This window comes from Ranitomeya imitator, chromosome 1 (genome assembly GCF_032444005.1).
Source record: "Ranitomeya imitator isolate aRanImi1 chromosome 1, aRanImi1.pri, whole genome shotgun sequence".
Taxonomy (NCBI): Eukaryota; Metazoa; Chordata; class Amphibia; order Anura; family Dendrobatidae; genus Ranitomeya; species Ranitomeya imitator.
The window spans coordinates 1186808815-1186828658 of record NC_091282.1 but is presented as its reverse complement, the minus strand read 5'-3'; the positions used below and the strand labels follow the sequence as shown (position 1 = coordinate 1186828658).

The 19844-nt window shown below is 44.8% G+C and overlaps 1 protein-coding gene across 2 annotated transcripts in view; it reads left to right on the top strand.

Annotated features, from left to right (window-relative positions):
* Nucleotides 1-19844, top strand: part of TBC1D14 (TBC1 domain family member 14) — a 94302-nt gene that overhangs the window by 14223 nt on the left and 60235 nt on the right. Inside the window, exon 1 of one of the 2 annotated variants that reach the window (XM_069744794.1) lies at nt 16402-16638. The exons of the other annotated variant lie outside the window; for it this stretch is intronic. Within the exon in view, the coding sequence (XP_069600895.1) occupies nt 16604-16638 (35 nt within the window). The 5' untranslated portion in view covers nt 16402-16603. Of the gene's footprint in view, nt 1-16401; nt 16639-19844 lie in introns of those variants that run through there. 2 annotated transcript variants of the gene reach the window in all.

Sequence of the window (19844 nt, the reverse complement as noted above, 5' to 3'; positions counted from 1 at the left end):
GCATCCCTTATGCTACTACAGAAAGAAGGGTGTATATATACCTACTAATATACTGTGTGAGGTAGAATCCATTCGGCATCCGGCCTAACCGTTGGGGCTCTGGGGAAGGTGGGGATGGCGCCTGCCCTGACTGTTGGGGCTTTGGGGAAGATGGGGGCGGCACCTGCCCTGACCGTTGGGGCTCTGGGGAAGGTGGGGATGGCGCCTGCCCTGACCGTTGGGGCTCTGGGGAAGGTGGGGATGGCGCCTGCCCTGACCGTTGGGGCTCTGGGGAAGGTGGGGATGGCGCCTGCCCTGACCGTTGGGACTCTGGGGAAGGTGGGGGCAGCGCCTGTCCTAACCGTTGGGGCTCTGGGGGAAGGTGGGGGCGGCGCCTGCCCTACCGACTGTTTACAATTTGCAGAATACGATGGACACTGCTGTAATTGAATTAACGCAATTGTGGCGTGTAATGTTGGAGTTAAGAGAAGAAGAAAGAGAAAAATAAAAATGTAATAGAGTTAGGAGTTTATTCTTTGATTTCTAGACCTAGGGGAGAATTGCCATGGTCTGTGATAGCAGATGCCTTTATCATGTTATGATGCAGATGTCTACTACTGATGAGTCCTGATTGAGGCAGTGTCTATTAGCCCTTCTTGGCTCTGGAAACCAAAATAAACGTTCTCATTATTGCCCATACAACTGGAGCACACAGAGTGAGCCAAGGAAGGTCCCTGGAATTTTTATTATGGTAGTAAATTACTAACGAGACAACAGCAAAAGACTATATTCATGTCAACTCAAGCTGCCGACTTCAATGGAATCGGCCAAACATCCAATATGTTAACTATAATATATTTAAACATTTTTCTCTTCTCAACGTCCGGTATAAGGAATAGAAGAATGAGGCTGGCAAATGTCAACATGCCCAATTTTTTTTTTCTTGGGAAGATGAGCTGCAGCGGCGCTTACTCAACTCTGTCCCTTAATATTTCCAGTATTCTGGACCTTAAAAAGCCTCATACTTTCTTTTCTCTGCCACTATTTCGATCTCTGGCCACTGAGCGGGAGGTGGCACTTCTAGCCAATGTTGGTGATTAAAGTTGCTTCAATTTATTACATTTTGGTCTATACGGGGAAAAACCTTTTTATTTTTGATATACATAGATTGCAAAATCTGCACTAGATTTTCCATTCAGAAGTCTGGCAGAGCTGGGTGATGATAATGATGATGATTTTTCTGGCTGCAGTTTTTAAAGTGGAACAAATTAATTTTTGTTTTTTAAAGATATGAAAGTGACGCTGAAACATATTGGTGCCTTACTAAGCTTGTGTGCACAAGACAGCAGCAATGTGGCATAGCCATGAGTCTGGCTCAGATAGGTGACCATCACATATGTGGCACTGTGACCTCTGCACACACCCGCAACAGGAAATAAATTGATATAGAATATATATAGATATAGCAATATATGCTCTGTGCAGTCATAAAATGTGCCCAGTTTATCTGCAGTGTTGTTCATGAAAAGTGCAGCAGGGCTTGCAACCTCAGGGCTCTTTCAGACGTCGGTGTCCCCGGTACGTGTGGTTACAGCGCTCTCACGTACCGGAGACACTTGCACACACAGACCGGTCTGTGCATTAGTCAGTGTGTTTCCACTGACCATGAGTCCGTGCAAATCACGCTGACATGTCCGTTTTTTAGCAGCTGACCGGGCCACAAAACATCCCGCACACTGATACACGGATGACACCCGTGTGTCAACAATGTGACACGTACCGGCGCCTGGAAATCGGTGTTACTGTTCCCCATCTCCAGGTGCTGAAGACGGCTCACATTGTCCCCTGCCCTGCCTGCGATCAAGGGACAATGTTGAGTTGTATTCAAGTGCAAAATTAACAACAAAATGTAAAAATCACATTATTATGCTCACTCTAACACCTGGTCCCCTGAATCCATTGTCCCCTGTAATCAAACAAACAAAAATCAAAAAAACAACAATATCCCTCACCTGTCCAAAGTTGAAAGCTTGCCTCCGGTCACAGGCGTCGGCTGAAGGGACTACTACTCCCATCATTCTACGCCTGCTGTTGCTGATAAGTGAGAGCAGGTGGCGGCTGATGAGAGTATTTATCAGCCGACCCCTATGCTATAAATAAATAAATTAAAATAAAATGACTTGTGATTCCCCTACAACCCTCAGCTGTCAGTGTTAGCAAGGCTGGTTATCAAGAATAGAGGGGTCCTCATGCTGTATTTTTTTAATTTAAATTAAAAAAAAAAAACTTGTGGGTTTCCCTCCCCCACACTTTTTGACAACCAGCCAAGCTAAGGCTACTTTCACACTAGCGTTTTTAGCAATGCGTCGTTTATGGGAAAAACCACATCCTGCAAAGTTGTTTGCAGGATGCATTTTTGCCCCATGGATTAACATTAGCGACGCATTGCGACACATTGACACACGTCGCAACCGTCGTGCGACGGTTGCGCCGTGTTGTGGCGGGCCGCCGGGAGCAAAAAAGTTACATGTAACGTTTTTTGCTGCCGACGGACCGCTTCTTCCGACCGCGCAAGCGCGGCCGGAACTCCGCCCCCATCTCCCCGCACCTCACAATGGGGCAGCGGATGCGCAGGAAAAATGCATCTGCTGCCTCCGTTGTGCGGCGCATTCACTGCTCGCGTCGGAACTTCGGCCCGACGCACTGCGACGGGCCGAGTCCGATGCTAGAGTGAAAGTAGCCTAAAGGTACCTTCACACTAAACGATATCGCTAGCGATCCGTGACGTTGCAGCGTCCTCGCTAGCGATATCGTTCAGTTTGACACGCAGCAGAGATCAGAATCCTGCTGTGATGTCGTTGGTCGGGGCTAGAGGGCCAGACCTTTCTTTGGTCGCTGGCTCTCCCGCTGACATCGCTGAATCGGCGTGTGTGACACCGATTCAGCGATGTCTTCGCTGGTAACCAGGGTAAACATCGGGTTACTAAGCGCAGGGCCGCGCTTAGTAACCCGATGTTTACCCTGGTTACCATCCTAAAAGTAAAAAAAAAACGCTACATACTTACCTACCGCTGTCTGTCCCCGGCGCTCTGCTTCTCTGCTCTGGCTGTGAGCACAGCGGCCGGAAAGCAGAGCGGTGACGTCACCGCTGTGCTTTCCGGCTGCCCGGCGCTCACAGCCAGAGCAGAGAAGCAGAGCGCCGGGGACAGACAGCGGTAGGTAAGTATGTAGCGTTTTTTTTTTACTTTTAGGATGGTAACCAGGGTAAACATCGGGTTACTAAGCGCGGCCCTGCGCTCAGTAACCCGATGTTTACCCTGGATACCGGCATCGTTGGTCGCTGGAGAGCGGCCTGTGTGACAGCTCTCCAGCGACCAAACAGCGACGCTGCAGCGATCCGGATCGTTGTCTGGATCGCTGCAGCGTCGTTTAGTGTGAAGGTACCTTAAGGCAGACAGCTGCTGGCTGGTAGGGGGCCATGAATATTGCCTCCTCCCCCCCCTCGCAGCCTTAAAAAAACAAAACAAAAAAAAAACAGCCGGCAGCTACCCCAGAAAGTGCGTATCTATTAGATTTTCTAATTCTGTGGCGGTGGCAAGTGTGGTTAATATTTGTGGGATTGATGTCCTTTGTATTGTCCAGCGACATGAAGCCCACAGGTGGTAATGCAGAGGCGTCTAGAAGACACCTTTCCATTACTAATCCTATAGTTGTTTCGTTAAAAAAAACACACAAAGTATGAAGTCCTTTATCTGAAATAGACACAAAACACATTTTTACTTTTATTTAAAAAGAACAGATATACTCACCTGATGATTCCATTGAAGCCATGGTCTCCTGTGTGGTTTAAAAAAAAATACCCATACCTGTCCGTCGTTCTGTCCCACACCATAATATGTGTCTTCGATATATAGTTTTCAACCTGGATGGTGCCAAGATGCGCCAGGCTGATAATCACCGGAGAATGAGCATCTGCAGGCTCCGCCTCAGTGACTAGCGGTGACATCATCGAGGATACCGCAGGTCACTGAGGCTGCCTTCCCAGCTGGGTCAATGAACTGTGGTGACCTCTGTGAGATCACCGCTAGCACCGTGAGAAAGTCTCATGTGAAGCTGTGAGTTCACTGAGAAATTCTTAGGGTGAACTCGCTGAGCTCAGTGCTGCACCCTGAGACTCTTTCCTCACGCAGCTAGCGGTGATCTATTGAGGTCGTGCTGATGAGTAAATGTCACACAGAAGGGTTACTTCGTGGGACACTACAGATTTTTTTTTCATTTTTGGACAGGTGAGAGATGTTGTGTTTTTTTTCTATTTTTGTTTAGTTACAGGGGACAATGGCTTCAGGGGGATTGGGTGTTACGGTGAATATAATTTTTTTTGTTTTTTTAAATTTTATTCTTAATTTTACACTTGAATACAACTCTCAACATTGTCTCCTGCTCGGGCTGATAGCAGGCAGAGCAGGGGATAATGATGTGACCTGTCTTGAGCACCCGGCGCCTAAGAACAGCGTGATTTGTGCCGGCTTTTCTCAGGCGCTGGTACTTGTGGTACTGATGTGGCACCCTGTTGCCGCACGTATGAAACACGTGGTCACTGATGTCTCCGGTGCTGGTTTTTCCAGTACCGGAAATATCAGGATGTTTGAATGAGCCCTAAAACAGACGTCCTAAATGTCGCTTAATTCCCTTCTGCATATGTTCTTACTGTGTTTTTTTTTTTTCTTGTTTCTGGGTCTGGTTTCTTTGCTCTTCCAATGTTCCAGATGCTTCCTCTGAGTCTTGTGTTCGGACCTTTGGTGCCGCTCGTCTGAACGGTCAGTCATTCAGGAGCGCACTGTGCCCCGGCGAGCAGGAATTCAGGAGGCAGATGAGTGGAGAGCACCTGAAAAGTGATGACCCTTTAACTGTTTCAGAGCCCCCTGGCTGCCATGTTAATGCCATCTCTGCCCCATGTTCACAGGGACCAGTAGGGTTAAACTGCAGCGCTCCTCACTACAGCTACAGCAGGTGCCATCTGTACTGCACAGCTGTTATCCACTGTGTACATCTCATGCCAGATAGGGGATAACCGCCAGACAAATTAATTTGTGCATCTCCAGAAATGGACGGATTAATGGGTGCAGGTTCAGACAGTTATAGGAACGGGCAGAATCTTTGTAGGGAAGACCACATACTACTATAGCGAGTGTAATGTCGGACCTCCCAGACCTGACCCATCCCAGCCTAACCCTGCCTGCCGCGTATCGGCTGTTTGTCATCGGAGACCCCACATGTCTGCTGCTGCTTCTGCTGCCGTCTCCCACCTGGTTCATTTTGCCCTGAATAAACCTATAAATTATAAATGCCTCTAAAACCTGATCTGTTGCATTAATCTTAGTTCCCGGCGGCGGCCATTGTCATCTGATGGTCAAGTCTATAAACTATTCATTAGAGGGGCCACTATCTTGTTACTGAACTTTTCTTTTTTTTTTCCTTGGGTTTAACTTCTTGTTTTATATAATCTGGGTAGCAACGAAAAGCTTTTCATGTTTCTGTTATGTCACGCTTCGCGTTTTCGCCTTTGTTTGCTGTTGGTGAATGAGTGCTCCCCAAGCTGCGCACTTCCCGGCCTTCTTGTAGCTTTGTTGTATCTTTCTAGACCATGCTCTGTGAGCTAAACACGCAGCAGCGGTATTAATCTCCGTTTTTTTTGTGAAAGAATACGGACATGTGAGCAGCCCCATAGACTAATGGGTACATGATCGATCTGTGAAAAATGGAACACTTATATGATACACGGAGGAATGAATGAGGTATGGTTTGTTACAATGTATCAGTCTGGATTCCAGGCTGTTGAGCTTACAGAGCATTGTCCAAACTGGATAAGATCGAATCCGCTTCTATGAAAGACTCGCCATATACAGGTTCGCTGCCTCTGAACGTTCTCATCCACCGAGGGACATTTATCTTAAAGGTGGTAAGGAATGGAAACGCAGAGCTTGAGAATCTGGGAAGACGGTTTATCCCTTCCCCTTAATTTATTATGCAAACTGGGGCAATTGAACAGGCATTTTCTAGGGTGAACAACCCCTTCCGTTTATAGTTTCGTTCCTCCCCCCCCCCCCCTTCTCTTACCACTACCGCTATATTGTCCATAGTTAACCATTTCCGATCCAACGTCTGACATGGATTCTCCTGTTCCGCTCAAACGTCATAAAGGTGTCCGCCGTTTTTTTGTTTGTAATTGTTCTGATTAGTACTGACTTTAGCTAGTAGCGCAGGTTGTATAGTTTCTCTGCAGGCCATGTGTTTGGAAAAATATTAGATTGGAAAGGGTCAACAAGTTTTCGCTGGACCCCTTTATGAACTTTTCTTTCGGAGCTCGGTGTAGCCCCATAGGGCATGAATGGAATTGCCTTGTTCTGCGGGTTCTAGCGGTCGGACCTCCAGCTGTCACCTATTATACGGATAGGTAATAACTTGGGTTCACTGGAGAACGCCTTTAAGTGTAACTGGTTTCAGGAAAATATGCAGCAGAATGTCTGTGTGTGTCTTTCTCCTCTCCCTTCCCTTCTCCGTAGAACTTTAAAAGCACCAACAGTCATCTCCAGTCTCAATGTGAAAGTCTCTGTTCACTAAAAACAGATTTTATCCATAAAACGACAGTGAAAGATCAGTCCAGGAGGAGAAAAAAACAGATTTCTCTGAGAAGATATATGGTACTCACAAAAAAGTTAGGTATATTTGGCTTTAGGGTGAAAAGTTCAGGATGATCCTGAAGTGCCCTCTAACCTTCTCAGGTGAACTTGATGTGACCTTGTCTAAACTTGTGAATAACCATGTCCGACTGTTTAACGTTTCAGTACTTTTTGCACAGCTTGCTGTTCTCTAACAAGGAGCTTAATTCCTAAACAGGCGTTTGATCCGTTAATGGCCCAATAAATTTCGGTGTTCAGTTAGAATTGGTATTAAACCATCATCCTCATCATGTTCACATTTTGACATCATGAGACCAAGAGGACACGTAACAATTGATCACCCAGTATCTCGCCATTGCGAGGCTTCAGGAAGGACGTTCGCAGATGGAGGTGGCCACTGAGCTTAGAGTGTCAGTCATCGGCAGGATGCAACAGAAATAGAGGGAGAGAAAGAGACTGGAAGAGACACAGAAAGTCAAGAGATATGGTCGCCATTTGGCCACATCCCACACTGAAGACTGCTTCATTATGAACCATCCCCTTCGGAACCGGATGATGAATGGCTCACAGCTCCAGACACATGTGAGGGAAGGGAGTCTCCCAAATGTCACGTCGGAGCATTCAAAACCATTTACCTCATCATCATCATCTGCGCGCTAGATAACCTACAACGGTACGTGACCCCACCACCAGGCCAGGGACATCAATGCTGGATGAGGGACCAGTAGGCCTCAGTGCTGTTCACTGATGAAAGTTAATTCATGCTGAGCAGAAATGATGGCCGCCAACGGTGTTGCAGACGTCGAGGAGCGTCGGCCACCTTTGTCACCAGACAAGGCTTTGGTGGTGGTGTTAGTGTGGGCAGGAGGGCCTAGTCAATACAGAACGGCCCTACACTTTGTGACAAGCCCCTACTACTAGAATAACATCATTGATCCAGTTATTGTGCCTCTGCACTAACAACACAGGCCTAACTTCATCTTCATGGACGACCATTGTACAGCTCATCGAGGTCACATCATGAGTAGTGATGACTGAGCGAATGTACTCGTTGCTCGGGTGTCCTCCAAGTATTTGTCAGTGTTCGGAGATTTAGTTTTCATCGCCCCAGCTGAATGATTTACAGCTACTAGTCAGCCTGGTAACATGTGGGGGTTGCCTGGTTGCTAGGGAGTCCCCACATGTAATCAAGCTGGCTAGTAGCTGTAAATCATTCAGCTGAGGTGATGGAAACTAAATCTCCGAACACTAAAAAAAATACTCGGAGGACACCCGAGCGTGCTCTGGAAAACCCGAGCAACGAGTACACTAACTCATCACTAATTATTGGGGAATGGCAGCTGGAGACAGGGAAGCCTCAAATGAAGCAGCCTGCACTTTCTCCAGACCTGAATCCTATGGGACCAGCTGAGTCGCCGTGTAGAGGCTCATGTACCCCAGAACTTCAATGACCCGATGGTCGCCCTTCATGAAGAGTGGGATGCCATGCCTCAGCAGACAAGAAGTCCACTGGTGAACAGCAGGAGACGTCGTTGTCAAGCTGTAATTGATGCCACAAGACAAGTTACTGAGACAGTGACATTTTGGGGGGTATACTCCCCACTATTGTTAATAATTAACAATTATAAATTGTTTGAGATGAGGAAATCACCATTGCTGCTTCTACTTCATGCCCTACTTTCAAGATAAAACATCGCTTTAGCGGGAACTTTTTAAGTTTTTTTCCATAAATTTCACTCGAAAGTCAAATGCCCCTAACGTTTTGTGAGTAGTGTATTACAAAGTTTATTTTCATCTGTACTATTGATTTATGAAATAAAAATTAATATTGGCACTTTTTTGTAGTAGCAGAGGCAATACAAATGCTCATATGATTTGACAGCAGTGGATCTTGCTAGTCACATATGGCTTGTGCTCTCTAGAAGTCATATCCTTCACTGTCCACTAGAGGGCGCCAGTTCATCTGATGATTGCCTAAAATGCTTCATAGTCCAAAGAACCCAGGATTGTATGTTCATTAACCCCTTGCCCTCCCTATGTATTTTTTTCCCTTTTTTTTTTTTTTTTTTTTTTTTCTCTCCAAGAGCCATAACTTTTTTTTTTTTTCAATTGCACGTACTTAAAAAATCCAAGGTACCGGGTATGTTGCACCGTTTTTTTTTTTTTATTTTTTTATTTTTTTATTATTTACAATATATGTTAATTTTATATTTTAATAGACCCAACTTTTTTTGCACTGACATCTGCTCTATTTAAATGTTGCTGTCAGAGAATGACAGCGGCATCCAAATGGCTGTTAAACACACAGGCCGGCTATGTGTGGAGGGAGCTCTGCATGCGGGGCCACCAAAATAATTTGCAGTAAGGGGTTAAAGAGGATATTGTATTGTATTTATTCCCCTTTGCGCAGATGGCAATAACTGTCCAGATTGCAAGTGATTTCGTATGGATGGCACGGACTCTGGAGTTGTACCTGTGCCATCCGTGGCAGGAGACGACTGTTATACGCAGCGACCTGATGCAGTGTGTGCTGGGTCCGGACTCTGCTCCGATCCAAGCTCTCTAACCCCTTCAACAATGACAGCGGGCGGCATGTGCAGAGATTTACAGAGGGAGACTGCTCCCCCTGTCAACCCATTGGCAGCACCGAAGCACGAGGGGGTTTTTGGGAAAATCTTTTTTTTTTTTTTTTTTAACCAAAAATGGATGAAAACCTGATCCAGCACACTGATGCAAAAAAAAAAATTACATTTTTCTCTTTTAGCTTAAAAAAGAGAATGACGTATAAAGGAAGCCTTACATGTGAATTGGTGTTGTGTAGCATTGCGTGATGTCGCAGCAGTAAATAGATGGTATCCTTTCCATTTTAAGAGAATGGAGATGTAATTACAGCCCATTCCTGCCCTACTTGCGTCTGCAAACATTCTGCATTTCTTTCATTGTAAAAGTTTAACAAAAATTACCTGCAGGCAACCTCTGTATGTTCTGCAATAATCTGCTCCGGTGGACAGGAAAATTACTTTGTGAAAATCAAATGAGCATATATTTTCTGTACAATCCTGCAGAGATTTTTCAGCCCGTACCTATTTGGGCTTCCCTTCACCTTGTGGAGTGATTTGCTGCTCTGTGTGGATACTGGCAAAATGACTTGTGTGTCTCGGTCCATAGCGCGAACTCTGTGGCCTCATGTATGCCTGCGAGGCTACTAACTAGGATCAGGAGCCCTGCGGCCTCATGCATGCCTGCGAGGCTACTAACTAGGATCAGGAGCCCTGCGGCCTCATGCATGCCTGCGAGGCTACTAACTAGGATCAGGAGCCCTGCGGTCTTATGTATGCCTGCGAGGCTACTAACTAGGATCAGGAGCCCTGCGGTCTTATGTATGCCTGCGAGGCTACTAACTAGGATCAGGAGCCCTGCGGTCTTATGTATGCCTGCGAGGCTACTAACTAGGATCAGGAGCCCTGCGGCCTCATGCATGCCTGCGAGGCTACTAACTAGGATCAGGAGCCCTGCGGCCTCATGCATGCTTGCGAGGCTACTAACTAGGATCAGGAGCCCTGCCGCCTCATGCATGCCTGCGAGGCTACTAACTAGGATCAGGAGCCCTGCCGCCTCATGTATGCCTGCGAGGCTACTAACTAGGATCAGGAGCCCTGCGGCCTCATGCATGCCTGCGAGGCTACTAACTAGGATCAGGAGCCCTGCGGCCTCATGCATGCCTGCGAGGCTACTAACTAGGATCAGGAGCCCTGCGGCCTCATGTATGCCTGCGAGGCTAATAACTAGGATCAGGAGCCCTGTGGCCTCATGCATGCCTGCGAGGCTACTAACTAGGATCAGGAGCCCTGCGGCCTCATGCATGCCTGCGAGGCTACTAACTAGGATCAGGAGCCCTGCGGCCTCATGTATGCCTGCGAGGCTACTAACTAGGATCAGGAGCCCTGCCGCCTCATGCATGCCTGCGAGGCTACTAACTAGGATCAGGAGCCCTGCGGCCTCATGTATGCCTGCGAGGCTACTAACTAGGATCAGGAGCCCTGTGGCCTCATGCATGCCTGCGAGGCTACTAACTAGGATCAGGAGCCCTGCGGCCTCATGCATGCCTGCGAGGCTACTAACTAGGATCAGGAGCCCTGCGGCCTCATGTATGCCTGCGAGGCTACTAACTAGGATCAGGAGCCCTGCCGCCTCATGCATGCCTGCGAGGCTACTAACTAGGATCAGGAGCCCTGTGGCCTCATGTATGCCTGCGAGGCTACTAACTAGGATCAGGAGCCCTGCGGCCTCATGTATGCCTGCGAGGCTGCTAGTTACTGAAGATGAAGTGCTGCTGAGAACAGGTTTTTTTCCACGCAGAAATCACTCGGGTGTATATACAGAATACCGTATGTATGTGTGAACGAGGCCTAAAGAGTTGTGTTATGGGATGCACAATTTATTGGCTACAATGGCGCCAAATTTTATTAAAATAACTCATGCGGCATAATCTACTCAACCCAGGAATAGGCTCCTCAATAAACTTTTACAGGATCCATTAGCGAGGCTGGAGACATTCGTAACTACTTTTACCATTTCTATGAAGAGATGATGGCAGTCCTAATGTCTGGTTCTTATTGATATCCGTTGCTTGGATTGTCTTATTCCTTGCACTGAGAATGTAGATAACTTCATTTCACCGTCGCTTTTATCTAAACTCAGAAGGAGTTGGGTATCTACAATACTGACTGACTGACTGACTGCCTCTCACATTTTGGCTTTGCTAATTCTTCTGACTGCAAATCAGCCCTGTTTCTGCTACTTTCACACATCAGGTTTTTGCCGTCCGGTGCAATCCGGCAAATTGAAGAAAAAAAAAAAAACTGATCCGGCGAATGATGCCGGGTCCGTTTTTTTGTCATAGACTTGTATTCGCACCGGATTGCGCTGGATTGGATCACGTTTGTCTGTTTTTCGCCCGATCCGTCGAAAATTTTCGTTCTGGCGGCCGGAGACAACGCACAGATGAACTTTTTTTGTGTGCGGCAAAAAAACGGACAGCGACGGGTCCGGCTTTTGAGAATATTCTGTACTGATATACAGTGCCTTGCGAAAGTATTCGGCCCCCTGGAACTTTTCAACCTTTTCCCACATATCATGCTTCAAACATTAAAGATACCAAAGGTAAATTTTTGGTGAAGAATCAACAAGAAATGGAACACAATTGTGAAGTTGAACGAAATGTATTGGTTATCTTACATTTTTGTGGGAATTCAAAAACTGAAAAGTGAGGCGTGCAATATTTGTCCCCTTTACTTTCAGTGCAGCAAACTCACCACAGAAGTTTATTGTGGATCTCTGAATGATCCAATGTTGTCCTAAATGCCTAATGATGATAAATATAATCCACCTGTGTGTAATCAAGTCTCCGTATAAATGCAGCTGCTCTGTGATAGTCTCAGGGTTCTGTTTGAAGCACAGAGAGCATCATGAAGACCAAGGAACACAACAGACAGGTCCGTGATACTGTTGTGGAGAAGTTTAAAGCTGGATTTGGATACAAAATGATTTCCAAAACTTGAAACATCCCAAGGAGCACTGTGCAAGTGATCATATTGAAATGGAAGGAGTATCATACCACTGCAAATCTACCAAGACCCGGCCGTCCCTCTAAACTTTCATCTCAAACAAGGAGAAGATCAGAGATGCAGCCAAGAGGCCCATGATCACTCTGGATGAACTGCAGAGATCTACAGCTGAGGTGGGACAGTCTGTCCATAGGACCACAATCAGTCGTATACTGCACAAATCTGGCCTTTATGGAAGAGTGGCAAGAAGAAAGCCATTTCTCAAAGATATCCATAAAAAGTGTAGTTTAAAGTTTGCAACAAGCCACCTGGGAGATACACCAAACATGTGGAAGAAGGTGCTCTGGTCAGATGAAACCAAAATCGAACTTTTTGGCAACAATGCCAAACGATATGTTTGGCGTAAAGGCAGCACAGCTCATCACCCTGAACACACCATCCCCACTGTCAAACAAGGTGGTGGCAGCATCATGGTTTGAGCCTGCTTTTCTTCAGCAGGGACAGGGAAGATGGTTAAAATTGATGGGAAGATGGATGGAGCCAAATACAGGACCATTCTTCAAGAAAACCTGTTGGAGTCTGCAAAAGACCTGAGACTGGGACGGAGATTTGTCTTCCAACAAGACAATGATCCCAAACATAAAGCAAAATCTACAATGGAATGGTTCACAAATAAACGTATCCAGGTGTGGAATTTTCTGTGCATATTCTGCATTTCTTGCAGAAAATGCAGGTCAGAATCTGTGCCTTTTTTTTTTTTTTTTTTTTGCACATGTTGCGGATTTCTTCCTTTTTTTTTTTTTTTTTTTTTTTTTTTTTTTTTTTTTTACCCCTGCAGACTTCTATTGATTTACATTGTACTGTAAATCACTTGTGGATCTGCAGTGTTTCTGCGTGGAAAAAAAAACGCTGCAGATCTGCAAGAAATCTGCAACGTGTGCACATACCCTTATACAAAAAACATTCGCTCCTGTTTTCAGACAGAGCCACTGGCCGCTTATCTCGTAGAAAACCGCTACACATTTTTCAGGTATTCTCATTGCACTTATTTTGTCATCTCCTATTCCAGTAATGGGAAAGTCTGTCTTCAGGGATTACAGACTTGTGTGTGTGCCTTATAAGTCTCCTCACTCTGACATGCCAGGCTTGGCTTGTACCTTTCCACAAGGAGAAATGTTACACCCTGGAACTGAAGAAATTAAATTTTGGTAATGACTAATCAGTTCTGGCAGAGAGAGAAGCAGATTTCTTTGATAAGATGTGTTACTTATTTTCATGTGTACTATTGATTTACGAAATAATTAAAATGACGATTACTCTTTAACCTTGAAGCAGAAAAAGTGCTCAAAAAACCGAACATGTGAACAGCAAAGTGGTTTTACAATAGAAAGTGAATTAAAGTTTTTAAGCAATTTTTCAGGATTTTTTTTTTCTTGGAGAAGATAAAAGGAAAAAAAACCCAAACTGTGCACATACCGTTTAGGGCACGTGCAGGGCCGCCATCAGGGCATTACTGCCCTTACTGCTGTATGGGTCCCGGTCAGCAGCAGTACAGAGGGGCACTCAGATCCAGGGCCCCACTTTTGCGCTTCTACTGATCGGGCCCCATTGTGCACTAAAATACTGTGCACTGCGGCGCACATGTCGGCGCTGGGGCCCGGGAGCCTTTTTGGAGCTGTGCACGGCCATCTCACCTAGTCGGCTGCGCAGCTCCTGCTCGGCTGTAGCTAGAATGTATGGGCTCCCTGCATGTCCTGACTACAGCCCATACATTCTAGCCGTCTCAGTAGTGAATGTGCTAGAATGTGTGGGCTCCCTGCAGGTCCTGACTACAGCCCACACATTCTAGCAGTCTCAGTAGTGAATGTGCTAGAATGTGTGGGCTCCCTGCAGGTCTGACTACAGCCCATACATTCTAGCCGTCTCAGTAGTGAATGTGCTAGAATGTGTGGGCTCCCTGCAGGTCCTGACTACAGCCCATACATTCTAGCAGTCTCAGTAGTGAATGTGCTAGAATGTGTGGGCTCCCTGCAGGTCTGACTACAGCCCATACATTCTAGCAGTCTCAGTAGTGAATGTGCTAGAATGTATGGGCTCCCTGCAGGTCTAACTACAGCCCATACATTCTAGCAGTCTCAGTAGTGAATGTGCTAGAATGTGTGGGCTCCCTGCAGGTCCTGACTACAGCCCACACATTCTAGCAGTCTCAGTAGTGAATGCGCTAGAATATAGGGGCTCCTGTCAGGTCCTCTCAGCAGCCCATACATTCTAGCTGCTGAAAACACTAGACGCCCCGGGAACGACTGAGGTAAGTATAAAAACATTTTGTTTTATAAATGGATGAGGTGGGGGGAGTGTGACTGCAGATGGAAGTGTTTGAGGGGGTACTGCACATGATGAAATGATAGGGGGCTGCAAATGATGAAGTAAGGGGGACTGCAGATGAAGTGAAGGGGGGACAGGGGACTAAATGATGTAAGGTGGACTGCAAATGATGAAGTGGGGGTGATGGGGACTGCACATGAAGTGAGTGTGAGGGACGGTGGACAGCAATTGAATTGAAGGTGGGGGTGGGGAGAGCAAATGGTGTATTGAAGGTGGGGAGAGCAAATAATGAATTTTGAGGGTGGGGAAGAGCAGTTGATAATGAATAGAGAGTGGGAGAGAGAGAAGACATGACAATGAATTGAGGCAGAAGAGGCATGTAATTATAATGAATCGGGGTAAGGGTTAAAAATGGTTTAACACAACATAAAAATTAAAAGGCAGAAAAGAAATATGGTATCTGCTACACTTCCAGGCAACAAGTTTCACACCTACATGGTCCATTATCAAGCCACGGCGCACAGACATCTTATATACAGTACAGACCAAAAGTTTGGACACACCTTCTCATTTAAAGATTTTTCTGTATTTTCATGACTATGAAAATTGTACATTCACACTGAAGGCATCAAAACTATGAATTAACACAAGTGGAATTAAATACTTAACAAAAAAGTGTGAAACTGAAATTATGTCTTATATTCTAGGTTCTTCAAAGTAGCCACCTTTTGGTTTGACTGCTTTGCACACTCTTGGCTTTCTCTTGATGAGCTTCGAGAGGTAGTCACCGGGAATGGTTTTCACTTCACAGGTGTGCCCTGTCAGGTGAACTTTGTCTCGTTACAAACACATTTGCCTTAGCAGTTATTGTACTGATTACATCCAGCAGAAGTGAACTCTCATTACAAAAACATTTGCATTAGCAGTTGTCCTCTCATAGTGCTGACAGCTCTCCTGCAGAGCTGTGCCTGATTGTAATGAGATAGTTCACATCTGCTGCATCGTTTTGGTTACAAACACATTTGCAGCTGTACTGCCCTCACACACTGCCTATCCGAGGTGGAAGTTGAAGCACTACGTACCTTTTGTAGCTGAAGTACTATGTACCCAAGCACTTTTTTGCAGCCTTTTGTTTTGACAGTCTAGTTTGGAGCTGATTTCATAACTATTGGGATGAGCAAATAACTTTGCATAAGAAGTAATGATGAGCGAGTATACTCGTTACTTGGGTCTTCTCGAGCAAGCTCGGGTGTTCTCCGAGTATTTTGGTGTGCTTGGAGATTTTAGTTTTCGTCGTCTCAGCTGCATGATTTGCGGCTGCTGGACAGGCTGAATACATGTGGAAATTCCCTAACAAACAGGCAATCCCTGCATGTGTTCAGGCTGTCTAGCAGCCGCAAATCATGCAGCTGCGGCAACGAAAATGAAATCTCTGAGCACACCGAAATACTCGGAGAACACCCGAGCGTGCTCGAGAAGACCCAAGTAACGAGTATACTCGCTCATCACTAATAAGGCGCTTACCGAATAGCTGCATTGGGAACCCAAATACCTGGAGCACTCCTGATAATCAGCTGTTCGGTGCCACAGCTGCATGTTTTGAATATGAAGTTTGTTTTTTTTGTTGTTGTTGTTTGTTTTTTTTGTTTTTTTACATCCACTCTAAAAAAACAAAAGAAAGCCTCGGTGCCGAAATCCTAATTGTCCAATATCCATTTTTACCTCTGCAGTCTATAAATACTCCACTGAGCTGCTGAGAATGTCACCTGAGCAGGTATCTGTAGGTGTGTGTAGTCCCTGTGCTCGGCCGTCCTCTGATTACTATTGTCAACTATGTGCCCTTCCCTGTTCACACAGCAACTGGGACTGAAGCACAGCTCGCTCTCTCTTCCTTTCTCTGCCTTTCCCCTTCTGGAGCCTCCTGGCAGCCGATCAGACAAGATTTAAAATGTTCCTATTAAATGGATTACTATTTCACTAAATCTCGGACCCATGCGAAGTTAGTCTAGTCATTCGCTCAAGAACTCGACAACTTCTGGAGTTTCTAACACCATGGCTGCTCCTCCTTTACTTCTCTTAGTTGACAGGTGAGTAAAAGAGCGGAAAAAGTTGAAAAAGTTTGCGAAAACTTCTCTCTTATGTATGCGTGATATATCTATATCTATCTTTATTCTGATCCAAGAATAACTATGACCTCTACGGTGACAGTTTTTAGCATCGGTTATCGAATAGATTGTCCAATTAAAATAAGGTACAAGAACAAAGTTTCACCTGCGCAGCTGATCCTGTGGCTGTCATGTACTTTGATCTCATCTCCCAGGTTTTATCACGGTCATAACAAATTAGATGAGGATGATAACCTTATCATGACACTTCAGAATATATATATATATATATATATATATATATATATATATATATATATATATACCGTATATATATAATGTATGTATGTATCTATTTTTGAGTAGAGTGGTGAAGATTTTTTTTTTTTTTAACGCTCTCCTCTGGAAACTTGTACAATCTTCTGGAGCTTGCACAATCCTGTCTTTAGAAGCCGCTTCCCCAGATAGAAGTGTAGAGCTGTCAGCAATAATCGCTGACGAGGTATACTCCCGATCACAGTAGGTTGGGGCCTTTTTGGTACGGGGGAGGATTGCCCGGGAAGGGGTATTTCAAGTTCAAGATGCCGGTCTAAAGTGCTTAGCTTTTATATTGTTTGTTTTTAAGATGTCTAGGAATTTGTAAACTACTAGGTGTTACTTTTTTTTTTTTTGTTATAATTATTTATGTTTATGCTTTCTATGGAAGGCATTGTTTTTAGGTTTTTTTTTTTTTTTTTTACCTACTAAGAAAGGGGACCCTCGGGGGCGATAATCTGCATATTTTACCTCTTGGGGTATAATCTCATAAACTCATTTCCTGTCTGTATCTATGGCAGACCACATAGGGACCAATTGTAGCCTATGTTCTAGTTCACACTGGTTATTTTCCAGCCTGAGGTGCGTAGGGAAGGAAATGCACAATATGCTAGTCTGCCTTTACAGACCGGACTAGTGCCTGCAAACAGTAGGTAGCTCAAGCCCACAGAGCCAGTCATGGCAGCAAGTTGTAGACTTGTCTAGTCCGCAGAACGTCGTCCCCATCAGAGAACTTTTTTTTTTTTTTTTAATATAATTGAAAAAAAAAAAAAATATATATATATATATATATATATATATATATATATATATATATATATATATATATATATATATATAATTTTTTTTTTTTTTTCTTCTAAGCTATTTATTAAATATTATCTATTATAGCTGGGTGAATGTGTTTACATGAAGTTTAATGTATAGTTCAAAAGCCATCGGACCGCCACGTGCCCCACTGTTGTCAGCGTCGTCCTCCTTTCTGCGCTCTGACGGCTCCTATAATAAATCATTTATCGGCTTTACTTATATCTTTCACGGCGAGGTCAAAGGGCTAGACTTGATTTGTGTCGGCACAGGAACGACATGTGTTGCACAGGTTAGATTTTTACCTTTTGTGCTTATGTTGTAGAAGGACCTGGGGGCACTGAAGGCATCTCGGCACAATGCATGTACAGGGCCATAAATAAAACCATGTGGGGCCCCAGATCTAACCTTTAATGGGAAATGTGCCGCCTTTGCCACCTTGGGTGGTACTTGTCACCTTCTCACGCTTTTTTTTTTTTTTTCCCGGGTACGATCTCTTGAGTGGAGTCCAGCACAGATTCTGTTGGCCCTATCCATATTGGGGCCCTCTTCCTCCAATGTCCTCCAGAGATAGTTTGCTTATGGCATGTGCTTGTTCCGTGTAGATTGTAGCTGACTGTAGAGGAATAATCCCGCCACGCTGACTGTTTCCATACACACAGCTTGTTTGGGCGCTTGCTTGGCTTCGGAAGCGATCCGCTCTTTGCTGAGCCGGTTATTACACCCGGTGTTTACTGCTCTTCATTTCCATTGAGCGTGCTTCCACGTGTAGAAAGAAGGCGACTCTGGAAAAACTGGTACCAAGTGATGAAATCCTCATCCTAGCACAGGGGTGGTTCTAGCTCGCCGGTAGAGGTGGAGATCTTGAAGTTGATATCCAAAAATAGGCCACGTGGACCTGTCTTAGATTTGTTTTGGATTTTCGTTGCAGATACAGTTCAGTTCAGGCCAATGGGTTTTGCAAAATTCGAATAAATTATTTTCCGTTTTGGAAATTTCTGGTCGTGTTACAGATTTTCTGTAGTTTTGATAATATCTTGCTGATAATATAGTGATTTTATCATTGGAGAACTAGTAAACTTGCTGCTATGTAGTCCTCCACATTCATTAGCTCTGTAAAACACTGCCCCACCACCTATTGGCAGCTGTGTACACTGTGCATAGGCAGAAAGTTGCCAATCAGTGGTTCTTTGGGGTTATACAGAATGCCTTATTCAGAGAACCGGTAGATTTGCAGAACTGATTTTTATCAAAACTGCAGCAAACAGCCCAATAAGGCCTACATCACTGGAATCGGGGTCTCTGCCCATACACTCCCTGAGAGAAGTTATGCTACTTATCCATGTTATGTAAATAAAAGCTTATAACCTGACGTTAAATTCATCCATTGGTTGTATAAATTATTCTTTTGAAAGCTGAAACCCTCCGAAATGTGGTTTAGGTTAAGAAAATAAATTGGCATCAATGCAGAAATATTGATCAGTTAATGGACACAGAATGGTCAGATTTTGGCAAGACAAAAGTTTTGTCGCCCACAGAAAGTAATATGATATTCAAACAAATAATTAACTTTAAAATACAAATATGTTGCATAACATTGGTGAATGCAGTTATGGTGCTATTAGTCATATTTAATATTTTGTGTGACTTCCATGAGCTTGAAGAACTGCATCCATGCGGTTTAACAATGATTCATGCAATTTATTAATGAAGTCATCAGGAATAGCAGAGAATGCAGTCTTGCATGCCTCCCAGATTTCAGCTAGATTCTATGGTTTTGTCTTCCAAGCTTCTTTCATCCTACCCCAAACAGGCTCAATGATGTTCATATCTGGTGACTGGGCTGGTCAGTCCTTGAGCACCTTGATCTCTTTTGCCTGGAGGAACTTTGTTAGAGATGGATGTATGACATGGAGCACCATCCTGCTGCAGAATTTGACCCCTTTTATGATTTGGAATGTAAGAGGTAGCTAATACTTCTTGATATTTTAGGCTATTGATATTGCCTTCCACCTTGCAAATGTTTTGCACACCCCCAGACTGAATGTAACGCCAGACCATGATCT